Here is a 19,700-nt window from a genome sequence, read left to right as displayed (position 1 = left end):
AAGACAGCTCCAGAAAGCTCCTAAAACTGATAAAAGAATTTAGTAACGTTTTCGGATATAAAATTAATGGACATAAATCAGTAGCTCTTCTATACAGCAACAGCAACCAAGCTGAGAATCAAATCAAGAACTCAACCCCTTTTACAATAGCTGCAAAATAAATAAATAAATAAATAAAATACTTAGGAATATACCTAACCAAGGAGGTGAAGGACCTCTACAAGGAAAACTAGAAAACACGGCTGAAAGAAATCATAAATGACACAAACAAATGGAAACACATTCCCATGCCCATGGATGGGTAAAATCAATACTGTGAAAGTGACCATATTGTCAAAAGCAATCTACAAATTCAATGCAATTCCCATCAATATACCACCATCATTCCTCACAAAATTAGAAAAAACAATTCTAAAATTCATATGGAACCAAAAAAGAGCCCATACAGCCAAAGCAAGACTAAGCAAAAAGAACAAATTGGAAGCATCACACTACCTGATTTCAAACTATACTCTAAAGCCATAGTCACCAAAACAGTATGGTACTGGTATAAAAATAGGCACACAGACCAATGGAACGGAATAGAAAACCCGTAAATAAACCCAAATACTTACAGTCAACTGACCTTTGACAAACCAAACAAAAACAAAAAGTGGGAAAAGGACACCCTTTTCAGCCAATGGTGCTGGTGTTAGTTGGCTAGCCATATGTAGAAAAATGAAACTAGATTCTCATCTCTTACCTTATCCAAAAATCAACTCAAGATGGATTAAGGACATAAATCTAAGATCTGAAACTATAAAAATTCTAAAAGATAACATTGAAAAAACCCTTCCACACATTGGCTTAGGCAAGGATTTCATGAACAAGAACCCAAAAGCAAATGCAATAAAAACAAAGATAAATTGCTGGAACTTAATTAAACTAAAGAGCTTTTGCATGGCAAAAGAAACAGGAGAGTAAACAGACAACACACAGAGTGGGAGAAAATCTTCACAATCCATACATCTGACAAAGGACTAATATCCAGAGTCTACAATGAACTCAACTAAATCAACAAGAAAAAAAAACAATCCCATCAAAAAGTGGGCTAAGGACATGAACAGGCAATTCTCAAAAGAAGATATACAAATGGCCAGCAAACACATGAAAAAATGCTCAACATCACTAATGATCAGGGAAATACAAATCAAAACCACAATGTGATACCACCTCACTCCTGCAAGAATGGCCATAATAAAAAAATCAAAAAACAGGGGATATTGGTGGGGATGCAGTAATCAGGGAACACTTCTATACTGCTGGTGGGAATGTAAACTAGTACAGCCACTATGGAAAACAGTGTGGAGATTCCTTAAAAAACTAAAAGTAGAACTACCATTTGATCCAGCAATCCCACTATTGGGTATCTACCCAGAGGAATAGAAGTCACTGCATGAAAAACATACTTGCACACACGATTATAGCAGCACAATTTACGATTGCAAAAAATGTGGAAGCAATCCAAATGTCCATCAGTCAACAAGTGCATAAAGAAACTGTTATATTTATAGATATATATGATGGAATACTACTCAGCCATAAAAAGGAATGAATTAATGACATTTGCAGCAACCTGGATGAGACTGGAGACTATTACCTAAGTGAAGTAACTCAGGAATGAAGTGACCAAACATTGTATGCTCTCACTCATAAGCGGGAGCTAAGCTATGAGGATGCAAAGGCATAAGAATGACACAATGGACTTTGGGGACAGAGGGGAAAAGGGTGGCAAGGGGGTGAGGGATAAAAGACTACATATAGTGTGCAGTGTATACTGCTTGGATGATGAGTGTACCAAAATCTCACAAATCACCACCAAAGAACTTACTCATGTAACCAAACACCACCTGTTCCCCAATAACCTATGGAAATAAAAAAAACCTTTTTATAAAAAAACAAAGAACAGAGATTGGGCTGGGCAAGGCAGCATGTACCTGTAGTCCAAGCTAGTCGCAGACTGAGGTGGGAGGATCACTTGAGCCCAGGAGGTCAAGTCCAGCCTGGGCAAAAGAGCAAGACCCTGTCACAGTGTAGGTTCAGAGTCCATTTCTCTTATTTGCTAGCTGGGTCACCCTGAGCAAGATACTTAATCTCCCTGGGCCTTGGTTTCCTCATCTAGAAAACAGGGATGATAACAGCCCCTCAGGTGATGGCTGTGAGATGATTAGAAGGCCTCACATACAAAGCTGCCCACTGCAGCACCATTTATACAAAGTTTGGAAATCTATATAACCAACAGGTAGAAATTTTAAAAAAATTAATTTTAGCACATTTACCCATCAGACCCTGTGTGGGTAGCTGGAGGCAGACAGGTTCTATCTTCAGAGGGCAGCAGTGGATTAAACATATTTTTTAAAATTAATAAACAAAATCGAAATGTAAAGTAAATTAAAAATGTATCATGTCTGGCAGATTGTTCTCTACTAAGAGTGAAAAGGGGGAAAAAATCCACTGAATGAGCCCAGATTTCAAACTTTCTTTTATTTCATGGACCCCCCCAGTCCAGAGGGGCCCCTCTCCAGACCCCTACACAGACACCTCTTGGGTGGACAAGGCCTCCTAGACTCAAGAGGATATTAAGATTCTCCCTTTATCCCAACCCATCCAAGCAATTTTAAATAAGCTGGAAAAATGCCCTCCAGATTCTACTGACAAGATCCAAAGGCTGCAGGGTATGAAGAGCATCGGAGGCCAAGTCAGAGGATCTGGATCCCACTCTACCACTGATTAGTGCCAGCATCCAGGCCCGCCTCTTTTCCACTAAGTATCTGTAAAATGGGGATAATGTTACCTGCCAAGGCAGCGCTGAAGCTCACCCTGAGATAATGAATGGGGTGGCACTGTGCAAACTGCAGAGGGCTCAAAGGTAAATGGAAGGGTTGACAATTTTGTTATTGTACACCACCTTAGCCTTAATTGCCTGAGAAATGAGGTCAGGGCGAGATAGGGTTCCGGCCCTTGCTGCCTGCTAACCTTAGGAGGGAGCTGTAGATGATTAAAACCATAATCGTTTCCTGGATCAACAACTGATTGAAGATGATAATGATAACTGCCCTTTAAAAATCCCTAAGATTCAAAGGACCTGCCTGATAATTCTCAAAAGGAAAAAAAAACCAAATAGCCAAATGTAGAAAAAAGATTCACCTATCTAGTATTTCAAAAAGTGCAAATTAAAACAAGGTACATTTTTTTACCTATCAAATTATTATAAAGATTAAAAAACAAACTGATAGTAATACTGGCAAAGCTGCAGTGAAAAGAATAACAAGCTCTCACACACTCACAGCTAGTCGAACTACTCACTGGCTCTTTCCAGAAAGTTATTCAGATGTACATATACCTTGATTCTGACTCTTGGACTCTTGTAATTCCACTTTTAGACATCTATTGTGAGGAGGTGATTAGAAGGCCTTAGACACAAAGCTGTCCATTGCAGCACCATTTATACAAAGTTTGAAAATTTACATAACAGGTAGAAATTTTTTTAAAATTAATTTTAGCACATCTATGCAAATTTATATGAAAAAGAGTTCTTAATGACATGAGTAGCTGCATATATTTCATGTTAAAGAAAGCAGGATATAAAATTACAGACCCAAGTTTATCTTAGTCATGTTTAAAACAAATTTAAGGATGTGGTAATACATGCCCATAACCAAGATACTCAAGAGGCTGAGGTGGGTGGATCCCTTGAGGCCAGGAGTTTGAGGCTAGCCTGGGCAACACAGGAAGACTTCCTCTCTTTAAAAAATAAAACAAAAAGGACACAAAGCACTGCAGAGTAATCTGCCCAACGGTGAACACCGTTGGCCTCTGAGTGAACCGTGATTTCTTAAAAACAATTCTTTTCACCATTTTGGTACTGTGTAAATTTAATAAAATAAGTATGTACTGCATTGACAATCACAAAAAAGGGCAACAGAAAGAAATAACGGCTTAGGACCAACTAACTCCTCACTTCTGGTAAACCTCCAATATGAAACTCGTTCAAAACTAACAAACTAATGAGCAGACTCAAGTATACATTACAATTCCAACACTGGGGTGGCCTCATCTGGAAGTGACATGACTTGCAGGCTGAGGGTCCACGTTTTACTGATACTGCTGGGCCTAATAAGACTTGCTGATATTATATTATGAGCCAGGTTTTTGGTTAATAGGCATTTAAAAAAGTTTTTAGGCCAAAATGCTCACTCTTATTAATTATGTAAAAAATGCATTTTACATCACACCCTGTTTTCATGTAAACACATATAACTGAAACATTTTGTCCTATCTGCAAAAGCATGTTGCTATTTTCTATTTTATTTTCTAAAATGCTGCTCATGCCCCATTAAATGGATTATATAAAACCCACCAGTGTGCTGTGGAGCACAGCTAGAAAGACACTGGGGCAAGGAAAGCTGGGCCTCGCCCTCTCATGTGTCCTGGTCTGGGCTCTCCAGTGTGTACTGAGCACTTGAGCTACAACAGGTAATCTCTTGGTTATCTATGCTTGTGTCACAAAAGAAAGAGTATGAATGTTACAAAGAGAAGTTCATGCCCTATAGCAAAATTGAAGAGGCAGGAACCCCTGATGTCAGGGTCAGGCAAGTCCAGTCTAGAATACCCAAAGCCCAGTGCATCTGAAGGCTGTAAGGGCACTGAACTGGTTCTTGGAAGCCACCTTTGGCCTGAAGAGTTCTTTGCACATCTAAGAACCAGCACACTGTTGCAGTGCTAACTTAGAAAAATGTAGCAGAAGTTAAATTGGCTTTTGTACTATTACACTTCTCCTAAACATGTCTTTTCTGTGTGACTCATGATGATATGTGGTCTTCACTTCCAGAGGACTTTATCTGGTACTGTACACTCTTGAATAACAGGGTCTTTCTCCAGGGAAGTGGTTCAGATCAGTTCCTTCCCCTTGCACCTATTACTGTGTGGAACTGCCTGACTTTGCAGGGTGGATGCTGCCTATTGGAGGGACATGGGTGGGACTAAGTGGTGTCCTTGGCCTGGCATGTCGCAGGTACCTGGGCCTCTTGGTTGGAAGCTGGTGAACTGGGTCCCTAAGCAGGACCACTATCAGCTGTTTCTTCTGCTTCTCCTGATGGGGCCTGTTTAGTATAGGATACAGACTGCTACAGAACAGGGAATAGGGGGGCAATGAATTTGAGAGGAAACTGAAAAAAAGGCCCCAGTCTGTAAAACTTTAAGAATGTCCTCCATTGGGATGTGCTCAAGATGTCACGTCATTCACTCTGATGATGTCAGTTAAGTTTCCTAAGGTTTGCAAACTAGCCCAGTCTGTCTGCTTTTTTGTGATCCTGGGCCAAGGAGGCCATAGCCACAGAGGGCAGAGGGGAGGTTCCAGAAGCATTAGTAGATGCCATCTGGTGGCATCAGCTCCTGGCCTCTCACTGGTCCTGCCTCCAGAACCTTTTCCATCCTTCTTTCTTAATCAGCTTAAGCCTAAAATTTCCCCACTCCATCCTCTCCTTGGCTCACACATCTGGCCTCTGGAGGCCAGGAGGAGGAAGGGTCCTCTATTGCCTGGGCCACAGCCCCTCCCCATCACTCGCCCACCTCCCCTCCCCAAAGCCCTTTCCCTTACTAGACTGAGTCACTCTCTACCATCCTGGTGGCCTTGCTCTGTTCCTTGGGCCTCCCCACATGTCATGGCTCTTGCTCTGTGTTCCAGCCATTTCTTTAGTTCTTCAAACACACTGCATACCTCACCACAGGACCTCTGCACGTGTACTTCCTTCTGCGGTCTACTACCCCTCTACCCAGTGGTTTCCACTCTTGTTTCACACCTCAGCTGCCCTGCCACTTCCTCAGGGATGTCAGCCCTGACTATAAGCCAGGGGCTCTCCTAGCACCACCCACCTCTCCTTTATGTGCTGTGGGTTAGTTACACCGAGGCAGCTGGTGCTCTTGGGTGAATCCCTCAACTTCTCTGAGCCTTGGTTTCCTCATCTATAAACTGAAACTGACCTCAGCAGCTTTCATACGGATTAAATGAATAATTATAATGTGTGACATGCTCAGGGCACAACGCTAGGCATGGAGTGATGCTGAATGGTCAATACCCACACGGTGCCTGAGACACAAAGGCTCTTTTTCATGAATAAATTCATGTCCCAGTCTTTAAAGATTGTTTTGGTTGATTCGCCTTCTGTGAGCCACCCTCAGGCTTCAGTTTCCTGGATGATGCCCTTCCTAACAGCCCAGACCTGCCTGCCTCTGACAAGCTCCATACCTGCCTTGCCTCCCCTGCCCTCCCCGCTGACATCTAACAGCAGAGCAGAAGTGGTACTGGTCTGGAAGTCAGGCATCACTGCCCAACTCTGAGGCTGGGCTTCCCCATACGTAAAGTGAGGTGGGTTCAGGCCCATACAACAAGCAAGAAATGTTGAGAGTCAGGCCATTTACAGAGGAGAAAGAACTAGTTCAGACTGGAGGAAAACGATTTGGCCTTGGGATGCCCGAAGCAATGCTAAGGGCATCACTTTGAAGGATCACCTCATAGCCTTCAGGCAGGTAATACGAATGACTATGGGGACAACAAAAACAACTACCTTCAATCCTGGCAGGGCTGGGAGGAGCTGCCTCTGCACAGCACACTGCGCTGCAAAGGTGGAGAGAGAGGCAGGAGGCCTGGTTTAGCTTCCGTTTCCACTGCCCACCACCGCATGACCTGTGCACCATGACTCTGCACCCTCGCCAGCCAGACGAGGTAAGTGTAAGGATACCAGCCTCCCTGCGCTGTCTCCAAAGACCGATGAGGAAACATATGCAATGATTTATAAAGGATAAAGTGCTGGGTAAACATTTATTTGCTGCTGGTGCTATGGGTCTGTTCAGTATTTCTGTGCGTAGTCCAGCGACATACAGAAAGAACCATAAAAATGGCCATGCTCTCTGCTATCACTGCACATCGTGGAAGGCAGCTCAAGGAACAAATAAAAAGAAAGAAAGAGGAAAAAGGCAGAGATGTCCATTATGGCAATATTTATAATAGCAAAATTCCAGGCATGAAACTATCGTCCAACAAGTGGAAAGTTGCTAGGCAAAGTGTGGCAGCAGGTAAACAGGTACTGCGCATTGCTGCTGGAATAAGAAACAGAAAGGGGCATCCTATATTAAGGAAAAAAGGGGACGACGAAGGAGGTCGAATAGCCCAACAGCAACTACAACGAAGCTTGCAATGTAAGTGGTGATTCGCCTTTTTTCTTTTAGTTTTTGGTGTGTGCCTCTGGTTGGGCATGGGTTGGGGGCACTGATATCTTTAGCTTTAAAGCTGATGAGAAATTTAACATGAGACAAAACTGTGAGAAGCCAACAACAGTGACTGACGGCTGTGTGTGTGCCAGGAGCTCTGCTGAGCATTTTAGTCCTTGCCACAATTCCATCATCCTCACCCTACAGACAGGGACAGCGAGGCTCAGAGAGGTATCTGCCTCAACCCACACAGTGAGTAAGTGAAGGAGCTGGGATTCAAAACCAGGCCAGCCTGACCCCAGGGCACATCTGAACCAAAGGCTTGAAGGCTCTGCTTTCACAGTGCTCCCTAGGGCAACACCTGGCCCTATGCATTGACACTAGCTGAGTGAAGATTTATAGCTGCATCTGGGGAGAAACCTCCTGGGGGAAGAAGTCTGAAAATGGAACAGGTCATGCTGGGAGGTAGTGAGTGCCTGCTCATCGTCACATATGACAGAGGAGAGGAAGTAAGACCTTCCCAAGATCCCAGGACCCTGGTGATGCTCTCAGATGTCTGACACAAGGAAACGCAACAAACGGAGAACAATACCTTGCCTGCGTTCAGCTCAGAAATCGCTGCCAGAATCTGCTGTCTGGACCCATCTGTCTTAATTCCCAGCTCCTTCAAGTCGCCGTCAGTCAGCGTGAGGAATGCTTCCATGTCCACCTGGAAGGAGAGAGGGGATTCACCACCATCTGCTGGATGCCATACTTTCTTCCCAGCCACAACAGAAATCTCAGGATTATGAGCTGTGAGTGCTTATTAGTAGTAAACTGAAAATGATTTACTACTTCTCTGTCCTCACTTTATGTTTAAAGCTTCATTGAAAACATTTTTAAAAAACAAACTCTCCTCAGATCTGGCTCTTGGATTTTCTTAACAGATACATTTTAGGAAGACCCGTAAAATGAGCCAACTGAGGAAAATCTCTGAGATAGTCATCCGGGTGGCTAGAACAGGAGGAATCCAAATCCTGCTATTAGAAAGTTGCTGCACTTATAACAATATCAGATACTGTACAAACGTATGGCAGTACTCACCTCATTTCCCCCACCACGCACGAGACAGAGACAGACTGTGGAAAGACAGAGTGAGGAAATAAGCAGAAGCAATAAAGGAGATAGGGCTGTGGAGAATGAGAGCAGAGCTCAGAATAAGGGCATCTCAAAACTGTGCGAGCCTTGGTTTCTATGGGTGAGGTCCTAACAGCTGTCAGCCCTGACTGGGCCTGGGCAGGAAATCAGGCCCTCTGCTCCACTGGCTTCTGTTCCTCTACGGCAAGGTGGAGGAAAGGTCGGAAGGGGCTCAGATGAAGCATGCATATCCATCACCCTGCATGTCCAACAGCGACCTCTGGCATGGGGGTCCACACCTGGCAGGATCCAATCCAGGTCCACTGGGAAGCCAGTCTCACCGTCAGACCAGAGGAGGGCAGTCAGTGCAATGTGTGCAAAGCACCTTCTGAGGACTTCACACAGATGAGTCATTTAACCCTCATGACATCAGAGGGGCAGATCATTTTCCCCATTTTAGAGACAGGGAAACCTGAGGCAGAGTTTTTTTTGTTTGTTTTTGTTTTGTTTTGAGCACTCAAAGTAACATGGCTAGTAAGTGGCAGAGCTCCGCTTTGAACCCTGGCAGAGGGCTCCAGCATCCTCGCCTTTCTCCACAATGCTGCGTCACCCTTCAGCTGCAGATTCCCTGGCCTCCCTTATGGGCTTTTCCTGAGGGCAGCAGCCCCCTTGTTAACATGACTTGACCTTCCCTTAGCATTAAGGGATTGGGTCCCTGGTCCAGCCTTTCCCCCTGCGGAGCTGCTGTTGCAGACAACACTACAGCTTCACAAATCAGACTCCAACAACAGCGCTCCTCTGGGAGATGGGACAAAGAACTGGCTGCCCACACGCATGTCTCCAGCTGGAGCTGAGGAGGAGGGGGCAGTGTTGTCCTGGAGACAGATAGGGTGCCAATTCCTACTCACTGCCGGGGGAACTGGGCAGGTGGCTTACCTCAGTTTCCCCACCGAAAAATTACAAACAATCCCACCGTATAAATCACAGGGTGGATGTGGGATCTACAAAGAGAGTTTACAAACACCTTTACGATCTACATTTACAAACTATGAGACACTATTACACTTTAGAGATACGCTATTGTCATTTAAAATAAAACTTCCATAACTTCTTGAGAATCCTTAGTCTTTTACTTTATAAGCAGGCTTTATTTTCTATTCCCTCATACCTAACGAGATTAAATTTTTTTTTTACTTTAAAACATTTGATTTATGGAGGGATAGAGATTTTCTTTCTGAAATTGTCCCCCCCCCCATCTTTCCTTTTCTCTGTTAACAGTCATTTTACTTTTCTGGATTAAAAACAAACACAAACCTTGAGCCAGGTTTGAGTCACTGGGGAAGAGTCTGTTCCCTTAACCAGTCCTTAGCCCTCTCTGAGAGGCAGGCACCCCCACCTCTCTGGCAAAAGTAAGCTCCTGGCATCTCTTGGGTGCTTTATAGCTCACAGAGTGCTGAGGGGCTGAACAGATGGGTGATGTAGTTTTAATGGAAACCATGTGACCCGGCCCTGCTGGACACAAGTCTCTCCCCACCAACCCAACCCCTAGCAGGGACCCCACATTCAGCCTGGCACCATGGCCAGTCCTCAGCGACTCTGACATCCTCCATACCCGCTCTCTTGGTGAGGGGCCCTCCACCTCCTAACTGGTTTCTCCCTCCCAGTTATTCTTCCCTTTCTGCCTCTCCAACCCCTGTCCACCTCCACAACAGAGGCTACAGACCTTTCCAGCCAGCATCTACCTTGCAGCCTGTGGTGCACAGAAGCAAGTGCATGCTGTCCAGGCCCTGCCTGGTCAACCTCCACTCCCTCCTCCTGATGGGCTTGCCTTGGTCCCACTCCAGCCAAGCCAGAGTGCCATGGGCTCCCTCGATGAGTCCTGCTCCCTCTCCCAGGTGCCCTTCCAGGTCCGTTCCCCCCATTTCTCCAAAGTTCAGCTTAGCTCTCAGCCCAGGTCTTCTCATTTCACTGGGCTCCAGAGTATTCCAGGCATCTGTATTTCCCAGCATTAGGCTCTGGCAGAGGGTATGGCGGGCAGAGTCTCAAGTACTTAGTATGTGTTTGCTGACTGAATGAATGACTGCATCAATCAGTCTTCTGCCTCTCCATCTGCCCTGACCTTCCCAATTCTGACCTCCGCCAGCCCTGGGGGATACCAAACCCTCATGGTTTATTCAACACAGAGGGCACCAGAGATGGAATTCCTCTCCTGTGACTACTTGTGAAGGAGTAGCAGGAATGAGGCAGAAATACCCCAGTATCTTTTCAATATTCATGACCTATTTTTTTTTTAAGCAACAGAATCCCAATTTTTAGCTAGGCACATTTCCACATAGTTAAAACATTATATTTCTGAGTTTCGTTCGCAGATAAGTATTGTCAGGTGATAAACTTCTGGTAAATGAGATACAAGACTGGGTGGGACTTTGGGGAAGTCTCTTTAAAAAGGAGGGAATGTGTCCTTTTGCAGTCTCCTTCCATCCTGCTGCCTGGAATGTGGATGTGATGGCTGGAGCTCCAGCAGCCATATTGGACTTTGAGGATACATGCCACATACACTAGCGGGGGTGGAGCAGAGAGCTAGAAGGAGCCTAGATGACTCATGTCCAAACTTTCTGTGGAAAAAAAAAAAATCACCTTATATTTTGTTTAAGGTACCATCATTTTCATCTTTTTCAATACGCATAGTTAAATCCACCTTAATACAGGTAGAAAGATGAAAATTATTAGTCTGCCTTTAGTTTCAATATGGCAAGATGAGAACATGAATTAACTTCATTCCTCTTCCAAATTGTCACTGATGACTATAAGTGCATATAAACGGGGAGAACTGTTCATTGGTAGAAACTAGGGAAAAGTGCTATGTACATGCCAGATACTTCCAGGAGTTTCAGCAAGGGACTAAGAAGTACCGCTGAAGCTATGGCCACTGGGTCTGGAGGCAAGGGGGGTGGCAATCAGCAGGGTTAAAACCTCAGTTCTACTAAAGCCTCCAAGGGGAACACTGGGTTGTGGGTCCATATAGAGAGTGCACCCCCACAGTGTAGCCAGCTCATATGTTGCCAGAGAAAAACTAAATAAAAGGAGGAGCCACTGAGCTTGGCCCCCAGCAAGCACAGGCACCTGTGTCAGGCAGAAACAAGGACAATGTCTCAGCTAACCTCATGCGAACCTAATGCACAGAGAAGTCCACAGCCAGTGGCTGCAAGCCCTCCCCATGGCACTGCCTCAGGCCCCAGCTCCTTTCCTGACCCCAGAGGCTGTGGAAACTTCTAGGTGGGTGAGTTATTAAAACTACAGCAAATCTACATGGTCTGCCTTCCTCTCCCTGTGAACATTCTCGAAGCTCTATATGTCAGCTGAAATATTCCTCCGTTCCCGGTGCTGGACAACCACAACTACCTCTGAACAACACAGGACAGGTGAACTCGCAGACATGCCAGCTCAAAAAAGGGGTAAGGCCAAGAAATCAGAACAAATGTCACCTTACGAGCCAGAGACACGATACCTCAAGAAGCAGAAGTGTACTTTGAGATGTGTTCTCTGTACACTCCAAGAGGGCCTAAACATATCAGTAAAAGCAGGCGGCAATCAGGAAAGGTTTCTTGGAGAAAGTCATTGCTAAGGTTTAAAACACCAGGGAGGCAGGAATGGCAGACTGCATACGGCAGAAAAGCAAACAGGAGGAGGAAAGCTACTGCACCCTCTGTTTGTTTCCTGAATACAAGCTCCTCAACTGCACCTCAAGCCTGGTGGGGACAATGAGTGATTCTCATGATTGCTCTGCAATTGTGACAGTTTTCACCTACTAAGCTACTCACTAGAATGTTCTAAACCAGTGATTATGCCTTGGTGGCTGGTGGGCCCATGGAGGAGTTTTACTTGGTTAAAACAGTAAATTTTTTTTTAACAGCTTACTGAGATATAATTCATCCACCATACAATTTGCCTATTTATACAATTCAATGATTTTTGGCATATTCACAGAGTTGTGTAACCATCACCACACACTCCGTTTTAGAACATTTTCATCACCCCCAAAAGAAACCATGTATCATTCTAGTCACTCCCTACTGGGTCCATTCTGCCCGCCCACCCCTCCACCCAATTCTCTGGCAACCACGAATCTACTTTTTGTGTCTATAGATTTGCCTCGTCTGGACATTTCATATAAATGGAAGCACACTCTATGTGGCCTTTTGTGACTAGTTTCTTCCACTTAGCAAGACGTGTTCAAGGTTCACCCATGTTGTAGCATGTGCCAGTATTTCATTCTTCTCACGGCTGAATAGTATTCCATGGCACAGGCACATTTTATTTATCCATTCATTAGTCAATGGACATTTGAATGGTATCTACACTTTGGCTTTCATGAATAATGCTGCTATGAGCATTTGTGTACAAGTTTCTGTGTGGACATACGTCTTCATTTCTCTTGGGAATATACCTAGGAGTAGGACTGCTGAGTCATATTGTAACTCTTATGTTTAATATTTTGAGGAAGTACCAAACTGCAGAACAGTAATTTTTTTTAATGTGAATCTGAATGCTTCCAAAAAAACAGCAACTCTCTCCGACTACCACAGACCCTACATTACAGACACATTACACAGGTTCCGTTAGGTTTTACAATCAGCCCACTTTAAGCCTATAACTCTGCCAGTCAATCACAGGCAACAAAAAAAATGTTTTCAGGAGAGAAAGAAACTTTTCTAGAGGGAGCAGTGCTCAAAATGACAAAATTCTACCATAACAAAGCAAACCATAAGTCCCCAGGATTTCACAATAACAAACTGAGCTAGACCCCCTGAGCACAAATTCTATTTCCTCAGCTGTCTCAGTGCAAGAGATCAATCTAGGCTTGCAAAATGAAAACCTACACATTTAGACAAAGTTTTCTTTTACAATAAGATTTAAATTGACAGTCAAAAAGAGCATCCTTACCTCCTGTTCCTCAAAAATGGGCTGATATTTCTCAAGGGATAATTTCTTAAGGATTCCAGTCAGTTCATCTTCAAGAGGGAAAGGTAAAAAAAAAAAAACACATTTTAGAATTTGGTAAAATGTAGCAAAGAAGTGGTCTTTAAACTTCTATAAAGTAGTGGTAATCTTATTTCAAATGAAATCTAGATAAGAAATACCAACACAGAAAGCTGATCTCAGCCAGCCTCTTGCAGAGAGGCTGGAGGTAGGTCCTGAGCTACCTGCACCCTCCCTCTTCCCCTCAAAGCAGGCCCTCAGCAATCGCCAAAACTCCACATCAGGCTGCAAAAACACGGAGAGTCAGGGCCAGGACTGACCGATTCCCTCCAGACTGTGACCCTCAAGCTCTCGGAGTTCCAGCTGCCAGAACTAAAACTCTGCCTCCTTCTGTGCAAGAAGGCATCGTAAATGCCAACACCTGCAGTATATGCCAATGCCAGTGAGTCCTCAGCTAGTCTGAGGAAGAACTTAAGAAAGAAGGTGGTGGGCTTCAGACCAGAGCCAGGGTTTGGCTCAAGTGTGCAGAGGCTGTGGCCTTCCTGAAAGAAAAAGGCATCTATGTGGAACAGCAGAGCCAGAAGGGCACTAGGGGAAGATATGGGGTGTCAGGACAGGGAGGATAAAGAAAAGGAGACAAGACCAGCACCTGAAGGGCTTGGAGAAATATTCACTCACATATTCAATTGAGATTTGACAGACTAGGCACTGGGGGACTCAACAGATACCAAAACAGACAATAGGAAGGCTGACAGGGGCCGGGCAGGTGGTGCACGCTTGTAATCCCGGGGCTTTGGGAGGCCAAGGATGGCAGGTCACTTGAGCCCAAAAGTTCAAGACCAGGCCTGGCACTAACGAGATTTCATCTCTAGATAAAATTTGAAAGTAATTAGCTGGGTGTTGTGATCTGTGTGCCTATAGTCCCGGTGACTCTGACATACAGTCAGATTTTCCTCCTTGATCTATACTCCTCCATTTGCACCTGCCAGGGCCCCAGGTCTCACCATAGCTCCCTCCTTCTCTCCTTCCCCCCTCTCAGCTCCTGGGGGCCACCAGAGGGCAGTTTAAAAGGATGGGATTCCTTTCTTCATCTGCCTTTATCTTTCCCATGGCCTGACTGCAAACCCTCTGCTCCTGCCCTGCCACCCACTTCATCCCCTGCATGGGGGTTGTGGAGCCTGGAATTCACAAGGCAGGTTCCAAGGCGCTCCTGGCTTCAGTGGACAACAATTACTTTTGCTTGCCCTCATCCATCCCCCTTCTCCTGGAAACAGTATTTCCAAATTTTGCTTTGAGAAACTATTTCTCTCCCACTTCTAATACACAAATGTCAGCAGGTTGGACCCCAACTTCAGCTCCAAAGCAGACAACTGACCCAGGGGGCATGGCCAATCAACACATTCTAAATACAGTCAAGCCAATGACCTTTACACTTGGGATTTTGCTGGATCTACTGAGAAGGTAGCACTCTTTCTTTTGGGGTTGAAAAATTAGCAGGAAGACAAAAAAGTATGCCTGAAGCTGCTTGCCATCACTTGGAGAGAGCCTGCCTGAGACTTGGAGAGAAACACTCCCAAAGCACCTGGATTCAGACATGGCTGAGGCACACCCTAGACACTCACATTGTATGGGCCATTGAATTGTTAGGTTCCTTTTTTTCCCTTGAACCAGTGTGAGTGGAGTTTCTCTCACTTGCAACTGAAAGAATCTTGACTGGTACAGGGTCCAGGGAAAGTAAATACGTTAGTGCTGGAGAAGCATTTTCAAGGGTGTATGCTTCTCCTATACTCAAAAACTCTTTGAGGGAGGTTACCATACCTTTTGCACAGTGAAGACTAAAATAAAAGGTAGAATCAGAGAAGAGGAGGGATATGTTCATTGTAAATTTTCTTAAAACCTGACCTAGGATGGTTACAGCAATTAAGGTCACCTTGCAGTTCCTTGCTGCCAGGTCATCGTGGTGAGAGGAATAGATGGGGTGTTTCAGGCTGTCAGGGGACTCACCCTCATCTGTGATGGTGCCACTGCTGGAGCCCCCACTGCTCCTGGACTGCCGATGGGACGAGGAGGAAGACACTGAGGACTCTGCAGTGTGCCCTTTGGGTGAAGGGGAGGGCGTGAGGGTTGGGGAGGTGCTCTTGGAGGTAGTGGAAGTTCCAGACGGAGGCCTTTTGCTGGTCTCCAATTTCTGCTGAACACAGTAATGCAAATACATAAGCCATCGCCTGGAGGGTAGAAATGATGAACACAGACACCTACAACAGGGAACATGGGTAGTATTTGACTCAACATGATGTTTAACCAGGGCTATGAAATCTACTTTTAAAAATATGCAAAGCAGAAACAGCATTATCAGAACAATTACAGGATAATCCAACTCTGGAGCAGAGAAAGGGTGAGATCAAATAGTGGCACATTGAGTCAGGAAGCCCAGTCCCAGTCCTGCTCTCCAGCTACTTGCACTGTGTCCTTGGCCAAGGCTCCCAAGCTCTCTGAGCCTCAGTTAACCTGCTGTAAAATGAAAGTGTGCCTTACAGAGGCACAGTCCCTTTCTGGTCTTGATGTTCCTTCCTCTACACCACTTACTTCCAACCTTTTCACCAAAGAACATGTATTCTCCCCTTTTCTTCATTGGTTAGCTTTAAAACAAAGGTTTTTAATATTAAAATAATTCTAGACATATAGAAGAGCTGCACAGATAAAATGGAGTTCCCAAATACTCCTCACACAACTTCCCAAAATTCACATCCACATCATCACAGTATAATGATCAACACCAAGCATCTGACATTAGCACAACACTATTAACTAAACTACAGACTTCTGTTTCACTGGCTGTTCAGCTGATTTCCTTACACTGGTCTGGGATCCAATCCAGGACCCCACGCTGGACAGAGCTGTGCTGTCTCTCATTAGGCTCCTTTGACCTGTGACAGCGCTGTCTTTCCTTGTCTTTCATGACCCTGACACTTTTGAAGTCTTGGTCGGGTGTTCTGAATAATGTGCATCATTTTGGGATTGTCTTATGTTTTCCCATAATTAGATGTGCTTGTGGATGTGTAGGGCAATGACCACAGAGGTGATATGCTCATTTCAGTGCAGCATATGCAGGGAAGACACAGTATCTGATTACTGGTGATGGTAACCTTTATCATTTACATGAGGGCATGGCTGCCAGGTTTCTCCATCATAAAGTCACTATTTTTCTTTTAAGTATTATTTGGGGGAGAGGATTTTTTAGGTAAATATTTATTTATTAAGGTTCTGCCCATTAATTTTGCATTCATTGGTGAGTCTCACTGAAGCCAAGTGTTACAGTGGTGTTCCCATGGTGATTTTCTATCGCCCTCATTCCGTCCACATTTATTATCTGTAATAACTCTATAAGGAAGAGTTGTTCTTTCTCTCCCATTTATCTATTCAATCATTTATTCATAGCAGTATGGACTCATGGGTCGTTTTTTTCTTTAAGTCTGGGAGTATGCCATCTCGACTCACTGCAAACTCCACCTCCCGAGTTCAAGCAATCTCCTGCCTCAGCCTCCCAAGTAGCTGGGATTACAGATGCCCACCACCACACCCACCTAATTTTTGTATTTTTTGTAGAGATGGGGCTTCACTGTGTTGGCCAGGTTGGTCTTGAACTACTGACCTTGTGATCTGCCCGCAATGGCCTCCAAAAGTGCTGAGATTACAAGCATGAGCCACCGCGCCCCACTCTCATGGGTATTTTTTATTCTCTGGGCCATAATCCAATATTATTGTTATTTTGTAGCTCATGATTATAGCGTTGACCATTGGGAGACCTTTCGGGTTGGCTCCTGTATCCTTTTGACATGTATCATCTTTCTTTCTTTTTAAAAGTATTTCCCTACTTTCTGACACCACAAAATACCTGAAGCTCATCTTGTATTTCCACTGACCTGGTACTAGAATAAACTACTTTTCCAAGGCTTTCCAAGGTCCCTTTTATTAGAGAATGGTAGTTAGAAACCAAAATCTGGGCACCAGGTTGCTCACTGGTACTGGGCTGTCCCTGCTTCTAGGTCCTCAAAGTGGACAGAGTAAAGAAATATATAAACACACACTAACCCATGTATAAAAACATAGTCATATCTACTTTTGTATCTACTCTGTGTGCATGTAACTCATCGTGTGTGCATTTAAAAGCATGCATTCATACTGATACTTCTGACTTCAATCCAACATCCACAGGGTTTATTCTAGCATTCCTCCTGTGATTCTGTCTCTGACAGTAAAACTGCTACTTATTTATTCAATCCTGGTATATATGTTAGGTGTACATGTATGCCAAAACATTTTATCCATATGTAAAGAGGTTTCAGAATTGTTAGCCCATATACTGGTAAGAAAAAAAATTACCAATAGAGTACAGTGCTTGTATACAGTATTTTTTGTCTTCAGCTTAATATCCACTCAACATATGATTTTCTCCTCCACCTCCTACAGTGTGGGTAGGTCACTCATTTGTAATATAGTTAGATCTTTTGTCATAGTTTGCATTCTATTTTGGTTCCTGCTTGATTTTGTTTTGTTTTCTTTAATTTGCATACAGTAAAAAACAGCTCTGCTGTATACAGTTCTATGGGTTCTGACAAACACATAGTGTTATGTATCCACCAACAGAGTACCATACAGAAGAGTTCCATCATCCTCTGAATGTCCTTAAGCGGTCCTTTTCTAGTTAATCCCCCTCCTAATCCCAAGCCAGAAAAACAACTGCTCTATGTTCCATCCTGTGACTAGAGAAGAAAAAATAAAGTATTTTTCCTCTGTTCTTACCCCATAACAATCAACACAGAATGTGTCTGTGACCAAACGTGTGGCACTTTCTTTCCCTACACACCAAGCAAGCACTCAGTTCTGCAGTGGACACCAGCTGAGTATCCTCCAATTCAAGTCTGACACGATCTATCTGAACACACAGCATCAAATCCCACAGGTTGAGGGCTCAGTTCCAGAAGACTGCCCCCATTGCAGATGGCAGCTGTAAGCCCCAGATTATTTTACCTGTGCTTCTGGCTGACTGGCTATAAATCAGTGTTCCCACAACTCCCTCCTTGGGTTTGATTAATTTGCTAGTGGCTCACAGAACTCAGGGAAACACTTATTTACATTTACTGTTTATATGGAATATTATTCAGCCATAAGAAGGATGAAATCCTGTCATTCAAAGCAACATGGGTGGAATTGGAGGACATTATGTTAAGTGAAATAAGCCAAGAATGGAAAGTGAAACACCGCATACTCTAACTCATATGTGGAAGCTTAAAAAGATGATGATCAGTGGAAGTAAGGGAGGGATAGGAAGAGATTTGTTAAAGGATACAAAATTATAGCTAGATAGGAAGAACAAGTTCTAGTGCTCTATGCCACTGTAGGATGACTACAGTTAACAATAATAGTTTCAAATAACTAGAAGGAGGATATTGCATGTTCCTGATACAAAGAAATAATAAATGTTTGAGATGATAGATATACAATTACCCAGCTCTGATCACTATACACTATATATATCTAAACATCACTATGTACAATTAAATATGTACAATTATTATGCATCAATGAAAAAAGTAAATAAAAAAATCTGAAGATATTTCCAGGATATGGTAAATAAATGCATATGGCAAGTCATGGAGGAAGGGGCAAGGAGCTCCCATGTTCTTCCTGGGCATCCTACCCTCCAGGAGTCTCCAGGTGTTCAGTTGTTTAGTTTTCTGAACCAAGTCCTTTTCAGGTTTTCATGAAAGCCTCATTACGGAGGCACGACTGATTAAATCATTGGCCACTTATTATCAACTAAACCTTCAAACCCTCTCCCTCTTCCCAGACATTGTGGGGTAGAGTGAAAGGCTCAACCCTCTAATCCTGCCCTGGTCTTTCCTATGACTGGCTCCCATCCTGAAGCTACTTAGGGGATGCCAGCCATGAGTCAATTCATTAGCACACAAAATGACATCACGTTGGAGATTCTAAGGGTTTAGGAATCATATTACAGAAAACTGGATGAAGAACAAATAAACATTTCACAGCAACACATACCCCTACAGTGTTGCTGTTTCCAGAATGTCATATAAATGGAATTACACAATATGTAGACTTTTGGGTCTGTCTTCTTTCACTCAGCAAAATGCCTTTAGGATTCATTATCACATGTATCAATAGTGTGTCCCTTTTTGATTCTGTGCTGTGTTCTATTGCATGAATGTACAATAATTAATCCATTCACCCATTGAAGAACATTTGGTATATTTCCAGTTTGGGGTGACTATTTTTAAAATAATAGAAATATTCAGATTTTTACATGAAGGTAATTTTCTTCTTTTTTTTTTTTT

The 19,700-nt window shown here is 43.8% G+C and overlaps 1 protein-coding gene across 7 annotated transcripts in view; it reads right to left on the bottom strand.

Annotated features, from left to right (window-relative positions):
* Positions 1 to 19,700, bottom strand: part of ANKS6 (ankyrin repeat and sterile alpha motif domain containing 6) — a 65,370-nt gene that overhangs the window by 5,335 nt on the left and 40,335 nt on the right. For 2 of the 7 annotated variants that reach the window (XM_017527819.2, XM_017527822.2), the window contains exons 12-14: positions 15,349 to 15,535; positions 13,309 to 13,376; positions 7,841 to 7,957 (exon numbers count right to left, since the gene is read on the bottom strand). In XM_017527819.2, the coding sequence (XP_017383308.1) occupies positions 7,841 to 7,957; positions 13,309 to 13,376; positions 15,349 to 15,535 (372 nt within the window). The other 5 variants (XM_017527821.2, XM_017527820.2, XR_001825008.2 and 2 more) reach the window with 4 other exon arrangements.

This window comes from Cebus imitator, unplaced genomic scaffold (assembly GCF_001604975.1).
Source record: "Cebus imitator isolate Cc_AM_T3 unplaced genomic scaffold, Cebus_imitator-1.0 Scaffold51, whole genome shotgun sequence".
Classification (NCBI taxonomy): Eukaryota; Metazoa; Chordata; class Mammalia; order Primates; family Cebidae; genus Cebus; species Cebus imitator.
The sequence above is the reverse complement of the archived record's forward strand: the minus strand, read 5'-3'. Positions and strand labels throughout refer to the sequence as shown.